General features: G+C 39.5%; 1 protein-coding gene and 1 pseudogene across 9 annotated transcripts in view; one reads left to right on the top strand and one right to left on the bottom strand.

The window, feature by feature from the left end:
• Nucleotides 1–851: 851 nt before the first annotated feature.
• The window catches only part of SMAD9 (SMAD family member 9), a 69,716-nt gene continuing 52,776 nt past the window's right edge, over nt 852–17,791 (bottom strand). For 6 of the 9 annotated variants that reach the window (XM_025049519.1, XM_025049517.1, XM_006915810.3 and 3 more), the window contains 4 exons: nt 17,593–17,703; nt 15,891–16,112; nt 8,610–8,866; nt 852–4,277 (listed from right to left, as the gene is read on the bottom strand). In XM_025049519.1, coding sequence (XP_024905287.1) covers nt 4,134–4,277; nt 8,610–8,866; nt 15,891–16,112; nt 17,593–17,703 — 734 coding nt within the window. In that variant the 3' untranslated portion in view covers nt 852–4,133. The other 3 variants (XR_003047437.1, XM_025049520.1, XM_025049521.1) reach the window with 3 other exon arrangements.
• LOC112482961 lies at nt 12,091–12,209 on the top strand (annotated as a pseudogene).

Raw genomic sequence — 17,791 nt, 5'->3', positions numbered from 1 at the left:
TTTCCTTCTGCATCTTCCCCCACAAACTGGTAAGTTTCTTGGAGGCAGGAACTGTGTTGTCATTGTTACTGCAGTGCCCACCTAGTCGTAGCTGATGCGTAAGAACCATCTGATAAACAAATGTGTGAAGTTTCTGCGACAATGAAAACACTCTAAGATGGACTAATGTTTATGTCTATACCATGATATATTTAAAATCTGTACTAGTTAGTGTTTGAAATGCCAATACCAAATATTAGATGCAAGAATAGTCAGGAACCATGAGAGATGCAAAGACAAATAAGACACAATCACTGCCCTCAATAAACTTACAGCTTAAACTGGAGGGTGCTTGATCTCCACCTATAAATAACTCAGAATAGCTTGTCTTTCATTTGCTTATATTTTGGAACTTCACAAAGTATTTCTTTTGAAAAAGAGCTCCATTTCTTAAAAAAAAAAAAGAAAGAAAGGAAGAGCGAAACCTTGATCAAGTTACTAAGGCTGTTTCCTCACTCGCTTTCTTTAACACTTTTCTGACAGGTAAAGCAAAGTACAGTACAGATGTTCACAATAATAATATTGTTCATTCTTTCTTATATACTGCAATATTACTTAATATTTGCTACTATTTAGGGAAAAAGCTTCATATCCTCTCCTCTCTCGAGTTACAGCAAAGTACTTTCAAGATTCTACATTTAATGCCAGTTATCCAAGATGTTGAATTTAAAATCATTACCTAATTTCTCTATAGCATGTTGGACTTTAAAAAACATTCTATTTTCAAAATGAGATAGTTCAAGATCATCCTAAGGACCCACATGCAGCGACTCCCGCTGTGAGGTTTACAGGGTAAAATGAGCCCAAAGCCATATAGGTACAATATTCTTTATTATAAACATTCAGATAACAGTGTAAGTGCACATTTGAAGGACAGTTGAAGCCTAGATATTACAATCAAAAGCATTACTTCAACAGGAATAGTTTCCTTTGTTTTGTTTTACATTAATTTGAACTTATCCTCAACATACACCAGGATCACCAAATCTTGTCATACAGTTCAGCTGTTAAATCATAACAGGGAAAGACAAATTTTGGAATGCATGTTATATTTAGCTTTATTTACTGAATATACACACCGAATATTCAGGACACACTGAAGTTAAGCAGGTGCTTGAAGTCTAGCAAACTCTATTTAGAAAACATTCGTGTTGTTGTTATGGGGTATTCAGTTCCTTTGAAGTCAATGAAAAAAGGATTCTGAATGCTAGGTTGTATCTCTACCTTTCCTGATTTATACTGAGTGTAAAAAAAAAAACAAAAAAACAAAACAAACAAAAAAAAAACAATGACAACTCTATAGTTCCAAAGCACTGGCAGGTATTAAAATATCTAACTAAAACTTTTCAAATCTCAATTTTTTATCAAGAAAAAAACCAAAAAGGCTTGAACAACAAGATAAATGTCCTGGATCTTGTGATCAGGACAAAATGTTATCTTCTTTATTGCACGACTCTTGTCCATGGCAACCTTAGACACGTATGGCACCACTGACTCATTTAATAGCTTAGCACGTCCCGTTTGCTAGTTATCCTATAAAAGAATGCTATTACATTTTTTTCGGATTGTCCACCTCAAGGAATGAATGTGAATGAGCACATTTAGAAGTCTAAAATCAAATACTGCATTTCAACTTTTGACAACTCTACCAGCAAAAATTTTAAAAGGCTGATTAAAATGTGACTATGTTACAATGACTGAAGGGTTAACTTCACATCCATTAGAAAACCCCTGAATTTCACACATATCCTAATAATACAGGCATTTGGTGAGACATGACTGATGATGATGCATATGTACCACTTTAATCATTTATTTTTCAAAGAAATAATTCAGGTGCACTGGAATAGTTTGTCCTGGTTTCTCAAAGCTGTATAAAAATCCAATTTTTCAAAATGTCATTTATAAACAACCAGTTCTGATAATTCTGTGAAGATGTAAGATTTTGATCAAGAAAGCTATGTTTGATCTTCTGGAGCAAAAACCACGTGTGCTTGCTGCTCTCTCGAGGAACGATACTCAGATGAGGAAGACTCATCATGTGAATGCTTTTTCCCAAAAAGGGGGAGATGGAGAATTACTGGAAATAGAAGCAAGGAGAGAAAGAAAAACAATTTTGACGGATGAAAGAAAGTGGCATTTATCCAAGAAAGACTTCATCCATTACCTGATTGCTCAGAAGAGAGAAGTCTCAAAATAGAGATAATTAAATCGATTACATTTTTCTCAAGCTAAAGAAAGCTCATATGTTTTGTTTTGTTTTACAAGTTCAGAAACGTGAAGATATCTGCACAGATTTACTATCAGACTGAGCTCCAGAGGTCTGGGACTGCCTCTGGCTTACATCTGATTCCACAGTACCTAACGCTGTACCTGGCGCAAACAGGTGCACAAAACATAGCCGATGAACTCATAAACTAGGGGGTTTTCTAAACACTAAATGGGCCACTTAGTTTTCATGTAAAATGTAATATTTACTTTCTATTGTATATATGAAAGTTTCTATTAGATAACACTAGTCATCACAAGAGGTGACAGTAGTAGCTCACTCATATCTTTTTCACATGATCATTTCTACCCTGAATACAATTGAACAAGAAACAACTACTGTGTGCAATAATGCTAGAAAGAGTTGACATAAAATGTATAAATGAAGAAACCTTGAATTGCTGAAGTACCATCTATTACAAGCATAATTACCTTCTTAAATTATACACTTTTAAGAGGGTGTGAAATATTTTTCCAAGCAATGCAGTGTTTAGTGGGTGGGAATTATATATATGTGTATGAGAGGACTTAGAAATTTGGAGGATTTTCCTCTATCATCTAAGAATAAATAAGAACAAGTTTTTAATACTGTATATTTTTAAATGTCCTATTATTCAGTCCCATTGTTCTCCAGAGATTATAGAGATTATGAAATTATTATCACTTTACTTGGGAAGTTAGCTTTATAAGAGGCTACGAGGTCTGACCAGTAGGTAATTTATTCAATAGAAACACTAAGTTAAATAATTCATAAATTTGATCCCAGCAATGTGTCTTGATTTTCTTAAGTCTTCACTATTATTCTCGTGACCTATAAATAGTTGATATTTGCCAACAGGTGAGGAAACTATGGCAAAAGGAAGGCCCTCACCTAGAGTTTTTTAATGTGGGAATGTGAGAAAGTATAAGTAAACATATCATGCTTTTGTCCAACTCTCTTATTTTACTGACTTCTTCTCCACACAGGACTTTCACATGTGGTCTCAGAGGTCGCTGTGCAGACTGAAAAGTCACAGGGCCACCTACTTTGATAACCAGGAAACAGGAGCCTGATTTCCAGTGTGGAAAGCGGGAATCTCCCTGGGTGATTCTGGGACTAAGTTCTCATCTTACTTTGCAATTTAGGAATATAGCTCATTTCATGGTATTTTCATATTTATCTTGCCATATTACACTTATTATTTTGTTTACAGTGGTAGATTATGAGGCAACATGACTTCGGCTTCACAGTTTCTTTCTTTTCCAATCACAGTTTAAATGGTGCCATTGATATGAGCACAATAGTCCAGCTATAGTTATTTCAATTTTAGAAATAACAAAGTTTACGTAGCTTATCTTACATAATTGTATAAGCTTAATTTTTTTATTGCCAATAGCACTAACAGTGAGATCACTTAAATTATGTGAGTTTGATTGCTATAGTGCTGCTAGTACCTGATTTTAGCTATATAAGCAGTTTTAATATTTTTCTGGTACGCCAAACAACATGCCTTATAATGACATGGCTAAATAAATGACATGGCTGCCTTTTATTCTGCTGACACCTTTCAAATACTATTGATACAGTTGCCTTTTGTTTGTATCTTCTCACAGAAGAAGCTGCCTCTTATATCATAGGCACAAAAAACCTGCTTTTCTAACTGCACTGTACTGACATCAGGTTAACTCGAAAGCACAAACCAAATGGTGATAAAATAGATGAAGAGTATATACTATTTGCATGAACACATGTACTTAGACACTTTAGTTAGTTGCAAATCTGAAATGATATAAGCCACTGCCTGCAATAGCATCTATTCCATAGAATGTGGATTAAGACATGACTATTAAGACACTGAGGAAATCGGGTTATGTGGAGAGCCCATCTGAGTCAGAACTTTATCCAACCACTGCAGTGGCCCGTGAAGATGGATCTCAATCCAGCAGGGGGTGCTCGTGACATCCTGGCGATGATACTCAGCTCCCCAGCCCTGCAAAGCAAGAATGAAGCCAAGAGTGATTGTGCCAGACTTAACTGTCAGCCTCCAGAGCGGAGGCGGAGCTCAATGGACCCAGAGCGCATGCGTCGGAGCCGCTCCTGGGACCCTGTATGAGGTCTGCGGGAACGCGACCTGCACCTTCCTGTAAGCACACGACAACTTCTGCACCGACCAGACACCCTGGTCCAAATCGATGTCTTCCCTCTGGGTTCACAGCTGAATACACGGCCCTAGAGATGGTCTGGGTTCAAGTCACGACGGAAACACCGGAAAATCGTTTTCCCTTCCCCAAGGTGAGAAACTCGACCTTGCAGTCACCCTTTGCTGAAGACAAGTGTTTAGCACAAATGGTTTCTAGAGACCAGTGATGGATCTGCGAATTGTAAAGAGAGAGAACTGGAGGGTGCTCATGGTTATTCGGGATTGATTGACAAAGTGTGTGTCTCTTCTCTCTCTCTGGCTTACTTTTGGCAATTTCCCATTTATTACCACTTATAGGAGAGGAAGCAAACAAACAAATAAATGGGTGTGTTTTTCTCTATATATTATACATCAACGAAAAGTTATTTTTAAAATAAAAAGAGATCCAGTCAAACAAATTAGTTTTGTAATTGGGAACACTGATTCTCTGTAGCGTTATTTAACATTTTGATTTCAAACAACCACGCTGCCTGAACAAACTTTACATTCGTGTCCAGGAACCTCAAGTGGACTTTTGATAAATCCTGGAAACCACAGGATACTCCCCAGGCCCTTTGCTCTCCCATCCCCCACTCCCTCACCCCAAATGAATACCTCACCTCCTCCCCCAGCCTACCTACAATGGATGATCTTTCCAATTTTAATGAGAGAAATGAAGCAATCAGAAGAGAATTTCCTCAGTGCCTGGTCCCACAGACTCCGTCTTTCCATCTCTTACCATAGATATATGTCTTTCCAAATAAGCCGGTCCATCCACTTGTGCATAAGACTCACGCATCTCCCTGGGGACAGCATTCCAGGAACTCTCCCTGTTCTCTCCTGCAGTCTTCTGCTGTCTATGGGATCATTCCCTTCAATGTACAAACATGCTGAAATATTCCCCATCTTCAAAATACTCCTCTTGGTCCTACGACCCCCACAGATTACTGCCCTATGTCTTCGATCCCCTTTCTAGCAAAAACCTTCAAAAAGAGTCATCTGCACTGGCTGTCTCAATTCTCTTAAATCCTTTCTGATCTGCGTTTCACCCCAGCGTCAACAGCTAAAATTAATGACTGGCTCTCGGTCTTCTTGTCACTTGGGCAGTACTAGATTTACCTCATCCTTGCTCCTCCTCAACACACTTTCTTCTTTGGATTACAAAGGACCTTTCTTTCTTAGTTTTACCACTGTTTTCTAGTTGCATGTTCCGTTTTCTTTGCAGGTTCTTTCTCTTCTCTATCATCTTTTAACGTTGAAATGTCCCAGGGCTCCATCCGAGAAACCCTTATCCTCTCTGTTTAAACTCAAACTGTTGGTGGTCGCATCCAGGCTCATGGAGTTCCACAGTGTCCATACGCTGACAATTCCTAAATTTACATCTCCACCCAGACTTCTCTCCCCAAGTCCAGACTTGTACCTCTAACTGCCTACTCGGCATCTCCACTTGTATGTGACAGACATCCAAAGTTATTCTCAGTAAAACTGAACTCTTAATCTCGCATTCAAACCTGATCCACCCGCATCTTCGCCATCTCTGCTGCTAGCAACTTCGTCTAACTCCTCTTTCTCATACCCCTCATCAAATTCGCCTTCACAATTCAGAATGCTTCCCCTTCTCGCAAACTTCTACTGGACTTCTCCCAGTAGGAACAACCATCACCTCTCATCTGAAATATACAATAGCCTCCTAACTGGTCTCCCTACTTCCAACTTTGCCTGCGTAACATCTGCTCACATAGCAGTTAGAGTGATACTTTAAAAACCTAAGTCAGATCATGAAAATCCTCTGCTTACATCCCTGCAATGGCTTCCCTTCTCTTTAGAGTAAAAGCTGAAACCCTTGAAGTCTTACAAAGCAGTAATCTGGTTCCCCGGTACTGCTCCGACCTCCCCTCCCCTCGCTCGTTATGCTCCAGTCACATCGGCTTCCTTGAACCTGCAAATTCCCAGGCATGCTCTTGCCTCTTGCCCTAGGCCTTGATCTTCGGTATGTCTACAGCTCTTCCCCTAGATATCTCTATGACTAACTCTATCACCTCTTTCAAGTCTTTGCTGATATGTTACCTCTTCAATGAGACTTGCCTGCCCACCTAAAACTTGTACTTCACCCCTACCCCAGCACTGCAATTCCCTTTGCCCTGCTCCACGTTTTCTCTTCCCATTCAATTTCTTGATTATAGCTATTGTTTACTGTCTGTCTCTCCATCCTAGAATATTGATTCCATGAGGGCAGAGATCTTTAAGCCGTCATTGATATATTCCAATGCCTGGAATGGAGCCTGGCCTTGCACATGGTAGGTGCTCAATAAATATTTGCTGACTGACTGAGTCCTAGAATTAGTAAAAATTAGAGCTGAAAGAGACCTTAAAGATAATCTAGTCCATCACCCCCAGTAGCAGCCACTGGTGTTTAGTCATCTATAATTTCTTTTATTCTTTTATTTTTTAATTATAATAATGTGTTTCCCTCAACCCAATATTTCTGAAATATTATCATATCAATATGTAATCAATATGAAATTATTAAAGAGATATTTTATATTCTTTTTATTTATATTGTCCTTTTATCCCAGTTTTATTGAGCTATAATGGACATATAACATTGTATCGGTTTTAGATATGCAACATAATGATTTGATATATATATTTCAAAATGCTTATCACAATAAGTTTAGTTAAGATCTGTCACCTAGTTAGACATTTTTTTCATGTGATAAGAACTTTAAAAATTTTTTAAACTGATTGTAGTTATATTTGCTAAGGATTTATTTGTTTAAAAGTCCCTGCAAAATTAGTAATAGTTTGTTTTCTGTGAACTATGCAGCTTTATTATGTAAATGTTGTATATCTGATAAATATATCTGGTTGATTTTAGAAAAATTAGATTTCTATGAAAGCACAAATTATAGTGAAATAATTACCTCTGAGATACTGGCATCTCGTCCTAATTTTAAAAACAGAGACCTTGAAAAATAACTGTACAATTCAAATTATTGTTCATTAATGGCAATATAATGCCCTCTGCCGGCTCTAAACCATCAGAACATTTGATAAAATTTCCAGGTGTTTATTAACTGTTTACAATGTAAAACTGCTTTTTAAAGCTCATGAGTAAATTTGAATAAAACTGCTTTGTCATCATGAAAGAGAAATGGTTTCAAGAAGCCATTATTTAAATTGGAGACTGTATTCTTGAGTTTTCTTTTTTAAATAATTACTAAAATTATAAATACAGTAAAAACATAATTTGAATATAGAAAAACCAGACAATTATTTTTCATGACAAATTTAAAGGACTAATAAATTTTACTTTGAAATAACCTGCAACAAGCCATACTGATTCCTTGAATGGATATGTGAAAATGTGAAAACTGTGTCACATATACCCAGATAGTTTGATAAACAAGCTAAGAGTTTGAAATATTAGGACTAATTGCTATCATTCTGCAAGAGATGTAACAGCAGGTGATGAAACTGAGGCCATTAGCTGCAATGTGCAAATCCAGTTGTAGCTTCTCAGTTCTCCAAAATTCACACGACTTTCATAAGCTTTCACTTGAGAAATTCAATATTCATAAAAGAACATTACTACTCTCTCAGAATTAATCATAGCCACCATAATGTTTCTATCCCAATTTGTTTATGCTGTTACAACAGCAACTTAATTTATAGCATCTTGTATTAGAGTCAGTTCTTTTTGTAGCTTATTTATAAATATTATCTCCTCCATTTGCTTACATGCTTTCTAAGATTCAGAGTCTCTAATTTCATCCAGCCAAATTCACCAACATTTATTGAGTGACAACAGTGCTTGGCAATTTGAGGAATGAAAAATATCTCTTAGCATTAGGTCCTATAAAGGTATAGGACTTTTATTGTTGCTTTATCTTCTTCATTAGAAAAAACATCAGATAACTATCTTGTTTTTCCTCCAAAAGTATTATGCTTAAGAATTTTCTTATAATTGCCAAACAGGAGAGTTCATACTCATTGGAAGAGCTCTTCCTATAAACAATTAAATAGACTTTCAAAACAACTGCTGTGTACTTGAACTGACTGTGTAACTTGCCACATGAACCAGACTGCTTTCTGTTTAGTTTGCATTTCCTACCTGACAAGCCCAGCCGTCAGTGTCCTTACCTTAACAAAACTCATGCGGACGGTGCACATCTTGGTTAACTCGTAGACGACTTCAAATCCATGGTGAACCGATTGAGCGAGCAGCTGAGCAAAGAGCTGGTTGTTGAAGATCTTGAGGCTGCAACCACTGGGGATCTTGCAGACCGTGGCTGGGTGGAAGCCATGCTGATAGTTGCAGTTCCGGCTCTGTACAAAGATGCTGCTGTCACTCACACACTCAGCATAGACCTCTCCCCCGACGTAATATAAATGCACACCTAGGAGGCAAAGACAGTCTTCAAACACCGGCATGTATTTAGCTTATTGACCTTTATAACCTCAAGAGATGTGACTATCGACTGGGAGGTTAATTTCAATATCACCAATCATAGATTAGGAAGATGTGTGACACAAATGCCAACTAGTTTTAATTATAATGTTTTTTCCATTTAAAAGTGATTGCAACCCATGTTTACAGGCATTGCTGAGAACAAATAAAGTCAACTCTCATATATGTACTGCTCCTTCTGTCACTCACTCAATCTCACACTCATTCATTTGAAAAGTAAGAGCTCATGGTATTAGATGCAAAATAAATACATAATGCAGAAAACATCAAATAGTCCTTCAGGTACATACATAAATAAAAGATTAAAACTGGATACAGGTGATATTGTGGAAAATGTTACTTAAGTGTGTACACTAAACTCACTTCAGAGGAAACAATAAATGAAGTTTAGATTTTATTTTACCAACAATTATAAACCTACTTCTCTTAATAAATATCTCAGAGACCTACTAATATAGATCACAGAAATAATGCCATTTTTTTTTACTTATGAACAATTAAAATTAAATTCTTGCCACATTTTCAGATATAGACAATTAAAATGTGGCTTATGTTACTTTATCTCACATTCTTGGAGCTAAAAGGCAAAAAAGAGCATCCTGAGAACACTGCTGCTCACACTAGCTTTTACTACAAATTAAATTTGAGTTAATTCTTTCTCCCCAAATGTCCGGGTTTGAGATTCAACAAAAATATATAGCAAGAGACTAGAGAAGTTCTATTTTAATAAATATTAAATACTAGAACATTTTCCTTCATCCTTTTAGCAGAAACAAAATTCACCAGTGGATGTCAACATGATCGTAAATACAACTGCCTTATAGAAATGGACCAAGATATACTTCTAAGGATATATTTTGGATCTCCTCAAAATGAAAATACAAAATTTTAGATAATAGAATTTATAGGCCTCCAGGGGTTGAAAGGCCTGAGAGGCCTGAGTTTGCATAACTCTGCATTTAGGAAACATTACTGAGATAGCTGCTCCATTTCTCTGTCAGGCTCCTAGTAGCAACTGAGGCCTTTATGCATTCTACGTGACTACCTCTCACCCCACCGTATTTATTGTTTCCTGTTCCATTCTTCTTTCCCTTAATACAATTTTATAAAAGAACGCTTTTCAGGATTATGTATTCCAAGCCTCTCACTCTAAAGAAACTGATCCAGAGCCACGCAGATAAAGCCAAGGGCACCCTTCTCTTCTCTCAGCCTTCCTGTCCCTTCCCTTTCTCATCTCCATTACTCACTCTCAAGGGTCTGGGGTCTGACACCCATGGCCCAGGCCCTGAGGGGTAGGCAGAGGATGGTCTTCATTAGCTGGGACATAGCTGCTTGGCTGGACTGACATGTTGGAGGTGAGACAGGAGCATCTCCAAACCCCAACTTCCTTGAACAACCCTGTGAACTCCCAGGGAAAGGCCTGCCTTGGGGTGCCTGGGGTATTTCAAAAGAGAGTTTTTTTTCAAGTGTTTAGTGTGTATTTGAATTGACCTTCAAATGTATAATCCTCCTAAACCTATTAAGTAGAATAGATAAGATTTGTCATCAGACTCTGGTCTTTAGTTAGGGGATGATTTTCAATCCTGTTAAAGTCTTATCTGAAACCACAGCCCGGCTGGCAGAATAACAAAGCAGAGAAGAGCCTGGGCAGGTAAGCGATAGTTTAGCATCCTGAACCAGAAGGGGCAGCAGAGCCAACGGGATGAGCATGAGGAAGCCTGAGCCGGCTCTGAGCAGCAGGACAAGGATGGAATTCAGCCTGGATGTGAAAGAGGCTGGCTTTGGCTAGACACAGCAGCATCTAAAGGAGAGTCCAGTAGGCAAATGATTTTATTTGCAGCCATAGGATAAACCAAAATAGAATAAAGCTCATTAGATTCTAGATCACCAAAGAGAACAGTAAGCAATAAGGATAAATGCTCAAAGAAAGTGCTATCTGAGATGGCCATGAGAACCAAGGCTGTGTGGTCCTCAGGCAAGGTCTACCCACAGCTTGGACTACATCTCTTCTTGGGCTACGTCTTTCTTTATCTGAGCTTTCTTTTTGTGTGTGACTGCCATCCACCTGTCATGAGATTAGAGAGCTAGGAGTCCTGTGTTGTGCTTAATTAGGACCAGAGACATCTCAGGTTTGATTTGGATCTGCTGAGTCTGATTGTGTGTTCTCTTTTAGTCCTCTTCTTGTTTTAAGGAAAAAAAAATCATTTATTTATTTATTTATTTATTTATTTATTTATTTATTTATTTAATTTATTTATTTATTGTGGCATTGGTTAACGAAGCCCAGTATGTGTCTTTTAGTCCGCTTCCGTAGCCTTGAATTACAGAGAAATGACGGGGGAACCTGGGAAACGGGCAGATTAATTAGGCTGGCGAGAGGGTTCTGATGCTCTGGAATCTACTAATAGAGAGAGGAGGAAGTCAATGTCCCAAAGTGGGAGGAATGAGTATGGATCCCCTCTCCTGATGCAGGGGCTGGGGGGTCAGGGGGACCACAGCAGAAAGTAGATTTGTCATTCCACTGCTCTGCTCAGAGACAGGCCTCTCCACTCCCCTTAGAAAAACACCTACATATACTCGCACAAACTCGGCACCTTCTCTCGGCTTTGTAATCTATCTTCCCCCTGCCCTGGCTGCCCTCTCTTCTGCACAACTATTTTGAAATCTAGCTGATTAACAGAATCATCTGGAGATTTACAAAAGTGTATATTTCTGTGCATAAGAACAGTATTTTTAGAAATTTCTTGTATAGTTAGATATGTACTCAAATGTATGGGAGAAAGGGCATGAAGTCTGAGATTTGCTTTAAAATACTCTCATAAAAATGTTGTGGAGGATAGAAGAAAAGAATGGCACAGAATGCGACTCATTACTGAAGTTGGAGATGATAATATGAAGATTCATTACATGCTCTAAACTTTTATGTATGTTTGAAATTTTCCAAAATAAAAAATGTTTTAACAAAAAATTGATAATAGAAAAGTACAGATTTCCAGGTCCACACCAGGACTTTGGTGCAGAGGGCGCAGGTGGGCCCCACGCAGGACTGTACCTCAATTGTGCACAACTCTGGGGTGTGCCTTGGTCTCCCGAGATTTGTATATGTTATTATTACAAGACTTCTCCAAGTCTACGGCCATGCTGCCCTGACAAGCCCACGGCCATGCCGCCCTGAACAAGCCTGATCCTGTCTGATCTCGGAAGCTAAGCAGAGTTGGGCCCAGTTAGTACTTGGATGGGAGACCACCTAGGAAGACCAGGTGCTGTAGGCGTAAAAAGTAAAAAATAAGGGATTGTAAGCTGACAAAGTCCTTGCAATCTGTAAGGTCAACCAAGGGCTGCCTCGCCTTAAAAAAAAAAAAAAAGACTTCTCCACTTCTCCAGGAGATGGCAGTTACTTCTCCTGAGAAAGGGTCTCCTAATTCACACAAAGCCAACTTCGAGGTCGGTCCCCCAAATTTGTACTTAAAGACTTTCAAGTGTCTCTGAACAACGGAATGCACAGGTTTGGGCCCAACTGAACTACACTGAATGCCCCTCTGTCACTCAGCGCTCAACGACCGGCCGGCTGGGCTGGGCCCGCCCTCCTACCCTGTCCTCACACCAAGAAAGCCCGCCAGAGAATATTTAGAAAATGCAGACACTGAAAAATAAAAATTAGCCTCGAATCCACAGCCCAGAAATAATCAGAGGTAACACTTGTTATAAACCTTTCAGTCTTTTTTTCTATGTGTATTTTTTAAGCAAAACTGAGATCATACTCTATAGGATGTTTTATAACTTTTTCATTTATTAATACATTGTGAACATTTTCTCATGATATTAAGGATTCTGCAACATCGAGTTTAATGACTGTGTTAGTACAACAGTCAATACTAAAACTTTTTTTAGGATTCGCTTTTTAAAGAATGAGAAGCCTTACACATGTTCGAAGGCAGAAAGAAAAGAGCATTTGAGACAGAGAAACTAAATTTACTGGGAAAGGACGCAATCCAAAATCACCTCAAGGTACAAACCAGCTTTCCAAGGAACTGGCAAACCAAAGCCTTGCCCCAGGGTAATTCCTTCTAGAAAACAGGAATAATTACTGGAATTCCTCAGAACTTGAGATAATCAGAAAAATGAAGTTTCATAAAAAGGTGAAAAACGAATTCCAAAAACAATTCAATGATTTGGAATATAAGATAATGATTTTCAGGAAGGTTTTGGTTCCTCTCACTGAGTACAATAACTGGGGTTAATGCCTCAGAAATTATTATAACTACTGACCTTTTCTCCCAACTAACTAGGAGAAGAAAGAATAACTAACAGGACAAAGGTGATAAGTCTACATATGCAAGAGAGAAACGTGCCTTTCTTGCTCAAGTGTCATTTTCATGTCAAGAACCTGGCACAGCTCATTACAAGGAGCTAACTTCAGTGACAGCACAAATCATAGGTGCTCAGAGATGGTTGTACTATTAATCATGATTATTTGTCAGGCCCTTCTAAGAAATATAATCTTACCTCATTATCTTGAGAGCATATCTCTTCATGCAGTCAATTCAAAATGACATGAAACTGTGGTTTTCCTAATTATTTGGAAATAGTGGCCATCCTAAAAGCCACTCTAAAAAATAAATCAGGCAAGTATTACACTCCAGTGACCTAGACTGGCTATTCCATCATTCCAAATCGCTAGGCAATGACCTTTGCTTTATTTTGTGCAGTCACATACAAGTACTGTATGTAGTGGTTCCTTTTCCTGTAAAGATCCTTATTATTCTCCCATGGGCCTCTGTGTAATGCTCAGCACAGTACTCTTTTTCTAGAATATTTTTATAAAGCAAACATAAAATCTTCTCTGATTTATATTTTTCAAGAAAATCATTGTACAATTCAAGCACTTTATGATTAGTAGTAGTGCCTTATTTAACATCTCAAATTGGACTGTGACATGCCACTGCTGTGGCACAGGATGGGTATTTTCATTCCATATCAAAAGGTTCAGTTCTTCAAGCAATGTACTATGAGGACGCCGAGATAACAAGGCAGGCGGGGGGTGACTGGGCCTGGGAGACGGAGCCGTGGGTGCAACCCCCCAGCACCACTCGCGTGACCACGTGTAAGCTCCCGAACTCTCTGAGCTTCAGTTGTCTCGTCTGTGAAATGGGACGGAGAAAATCTAACTGCAAGTGCGTGCGGCATGCCTCACACAGGTGACGAAATCAGTGGGGGTAGCGGTTAGTCATTTGAAAGAGTTCAAGTGTTTTACCTAGTTTTCAAATAATATAAATAGACTCTTTATTAGAGTATAGTGTTTCAAGTTCTTCAGGGTGTTGCCTCTGATAGTAAGTGGTAGTGCCTGGTATGCCAGCACGAACTTGCTAATGACAATTTAAAGCACTTTGCCAGTGAGGTCAACGTAAGAGGTTCAATTGCCTTTGCACCAGCTAACTGTTCCAAGGATACAAACACATGCTTTGTACTAGCCCCACCATCTCACAGTGTGTCCAATTAGACTGAAAGCAGGGCGAAAGAGCGGAGGTGAGTGAGGCAGCAAAAACCGTCAGCACTAGAGGAAACACAGCTCAAGGTACATGCTCTGCTGAGAGGGTGGCGGCATTGCAGAGCGAGTGTCCCTTTTCTGACCTCCCTGTCAGGAAACCTAGAGTGAAATTTCAATCACAGTCGCAGTGCTAACCCTTACAGATGACATTCTCCTATTCTCCTTCCTCTCCTCTCAGTTTCCGACCTATTTTTCATTTATCATTTCTCTGCAAAGGTTTCCTGTAAGCCACTTCAAAGCCACTATGGGAACACACAGGACATAAACAAACATTAAGTAACTGTTGCCATTAAGAGTCGACATTGGTCAGTGAGTTCAACCTGTTTCTAATCAACGACCTGTAAGTTTACTACAACAGGAGGCACTTAGAACAGGGGTCCCCAGCCTCCCAGTCCAGGCCGGTACCAGTCCGTGGCCTGTGAGGAGCAGGCTGCACAGCAGGAAGTGAGCGGCTGGCTAGCGAGCAAAGGTTCTATTTGCAGCCATTGCCCAGCGCTAGCATTACCGCCTCAGCTCCTCCTCAAATCGTCATGCATTAGATTCTCATAGGAGCCCCAGTCCCTGGTGCCAAAAAGGTTGGGGACCACTGACTTAAGAGGTAAGTTAGGAAGAATATTAGAATGTGTCACCAAGTGAAATAATGACTCTCCCCCAGAAATCTGAAAGAAAGGGCTTTTGTGGCTCCCTTCCCAGGGAGGCCTAAGTGCTGGATGGGGAGGAAAAAGATCAGTTGACCCTGAAGACTCTTTACATCTGCAGTTCTAGAGCAGCCTGACATGGTAGTAGCAGCCAACCAGGTATTTCTCAGACACTACCAACTATTCTAAAATGAAATGATTTCAAGATCTTCAACCAGGCCTCATACTCCGCTGGCATTTGCCACCCTTGATCACTCTGGTAAGAGAAGCTTCAAAAGCAACACCAGCCAGACCCCAGGGAGGCCTGTGCCCACTGCACTGCTGTAGCAATTCCTGGGCACCGAACCCCAGTCACTTCCAATTGTAAGTAAGCCAGGACTCCCCAGCTTCGAAGTCTCCAAAGGTAACTTTACCTCATATAATCAGGCAGCCAGAATTCCTCTTCTTCAGAAGTTATCCTTAGCAACTCAAAAATAATTCATAATCCTTTTATTCAATAATTTCACCCTACGTTTATATTTATCACTATGTTTGTCTTCATAATACCCACCCTGCATCACCCCGCAGAAGATGCCACTCCAGTGTGAGGGGCAGAGAAACCAAGGTGCTAGAAGCCCACAGGTGTTCTCCAATGGTCATCCCAGAACAGTCCCCTGGCCCGCCAGCCCAGCAGCCACCCCACCAGATTACACAGCCAATACACGGTTTGTTTCTAGTTCCATGTTTCAGCTCAGAGAACATATAAAGGAATTGCATATTTCTTTTACCCTTTCCTATGTGTCTCCTCGTATTTTCTATTGTTGAGTTTCTGTTTACGTTAGAGAGAAGTCCGAGGCAGAATCTGTTCCTGCTGTTGGAAGGGTCTGTGAATCCGTCTATGAGCACGCTCCGGGCAGAGGCCTGAAACGTCTCCCCCACTCGGTTGTTGAGTTCGTAGTAGGCAACTGAGCACCAGTGCTGCGGCTCCTCATAGCACACTGGCCGGAAGTCTGAAAGGAAACGAACCAGTCAGCATCACCACGGTCGGCCTGGGCTCCCACCTCCTGATTCCATAGGGAGACTTAGGTCAAAGCTGTGAAGCAGAAGTTGGCTCCAAGACCAAGTGTGCTTCCCTGCGATCATTTCAAATCTGTCACTTTAATGGAAACTGTTTGTGGTGAGCTTATGTGTGTCAGAGGCCACGGACCTAGTGACTCACCCATGGTGAGAGCATCTGTACACATATTTATGAGTACTGAGGGGATCGGGCAAACAACACTATGAACACATCTGTGTACACCTCACGCCCCTAAAGGTAGTTGGCAGGTCACCTCGCCTCTACATGTGCGACACAGCGCATCACTGTGCCAGACTGAATCCCTGTGGCAGAGTACCATTTTCTAACAAATTAAAGATGAAAAATAACAGTTTGGATATGAAAAAAAAAAAAATCAGAAACGCTGGATAGGACTTTAAATTATTTAAGAAAGGAGAAAAAAAACTTCCACCTAGACAAACTGTTCACATTCTCTGCAGTGCACATATGGAACACTTAGTTATCTATGCCATAAAAACATTTTAAAGAGAGCTATATATTTCATCAGGAAATCTGTGAACGTTATGTTTTCACCCCAAATTTTTTAAAGTAACCAATGAAAGTTCAGAGTTCTTTCTTTGTTACCTACACTCTTGCTCTGCTTTTCTACTGATTGATCTTTTTTTTAATATCCTTGCCATTCTTGTATCTAGAGTGTGTTCCTTTATGCACTAAATACGAATTTATAAAACAGATAAATTAGGGGTTATTTGATTTACAAAAGATCCTTAACTTATAAAAGAATTCACTCTGAGATTGTCTAAGTAGTAAATGTCTTTGGACGCTCCCCACTCAGTGTGGTTCCTGGAACACAGCTCTGCTCACCTGGGAGCTTGTGAGGAATGCAGATTCTCCAGCCCCACCCCAGGTCCGGAGGGTCAAAATCTGCATTCATACAAGACTGCCAGATGGTGTGTATGAACATTAAAGTTGAGGGGCATTTCCCTAGCTACTGTTAAGACAAATAACATTTTGTAAAAACCCTATTTACACAAATTTTAAGAGCATGCCTCTAAGCCAAATGAAAGACACCACTCTCAATCTACAGTAAAAGCACAAATGGGACAAAATCTCTAACTTCTTAAACACTCAAATCCATATGAAACATCAAAAACTACAAAATTCTAAAATGTCAGGTTAAAATAAAAAATTAATATATTCTAGTAACCAGGATGATTTAAAAAGAAAAAATTCACTCTATGCTACTGAGGAATGCCAAAGTTAAAATGCAAAGCGATGCTCTCTGTCCCTTAAAACACTTGCGAAATAGCAGGCCAGCACATTTTGTTTTGGTTTGGTTTGGTTTTTGATTCGTTTTGTTTTAGGGTAATACTCTTGTTTCAGGACATACTCTTGGAAAACAGCTACATTTAGCTGTTCATCTGCAAAGTTACCTCCATTAGGCATTGATAGTACTAAATGACTATCAGCCGTGGCATCTACAGGTCGGCCATTCTGGGTCCCTGTGGCTTCTGTGGCATGATAAGGCGGGGGTGGTGTGTCAACTAAAAGAAAGCAGTAAAACAAAGGAATGTCAAACTGATAAACTACACAAAGACAGCCCGATCCAATCATTTTGGCCTTTAAACGCCT

This window comes from Pteropus alecto, unplaced genomic scaffold (genome assembly GCF_000325575.1).
Source record: "Pteropus alecto unplaced genomic scaffold, ASM32557v1 scaffold16, whole genome shotgun sequence".
NCBI lineage: Eukaryota > Metazoa > Chordata > Mammalia > Chiroptera > Pteropodidae > Pteropus > Pteropus alecto.
The sequence above is the reverse complement of the archived record's forward strand: the minus strand, read 5'-3'. Positions and strand labels throughout refer to the sequence as shown.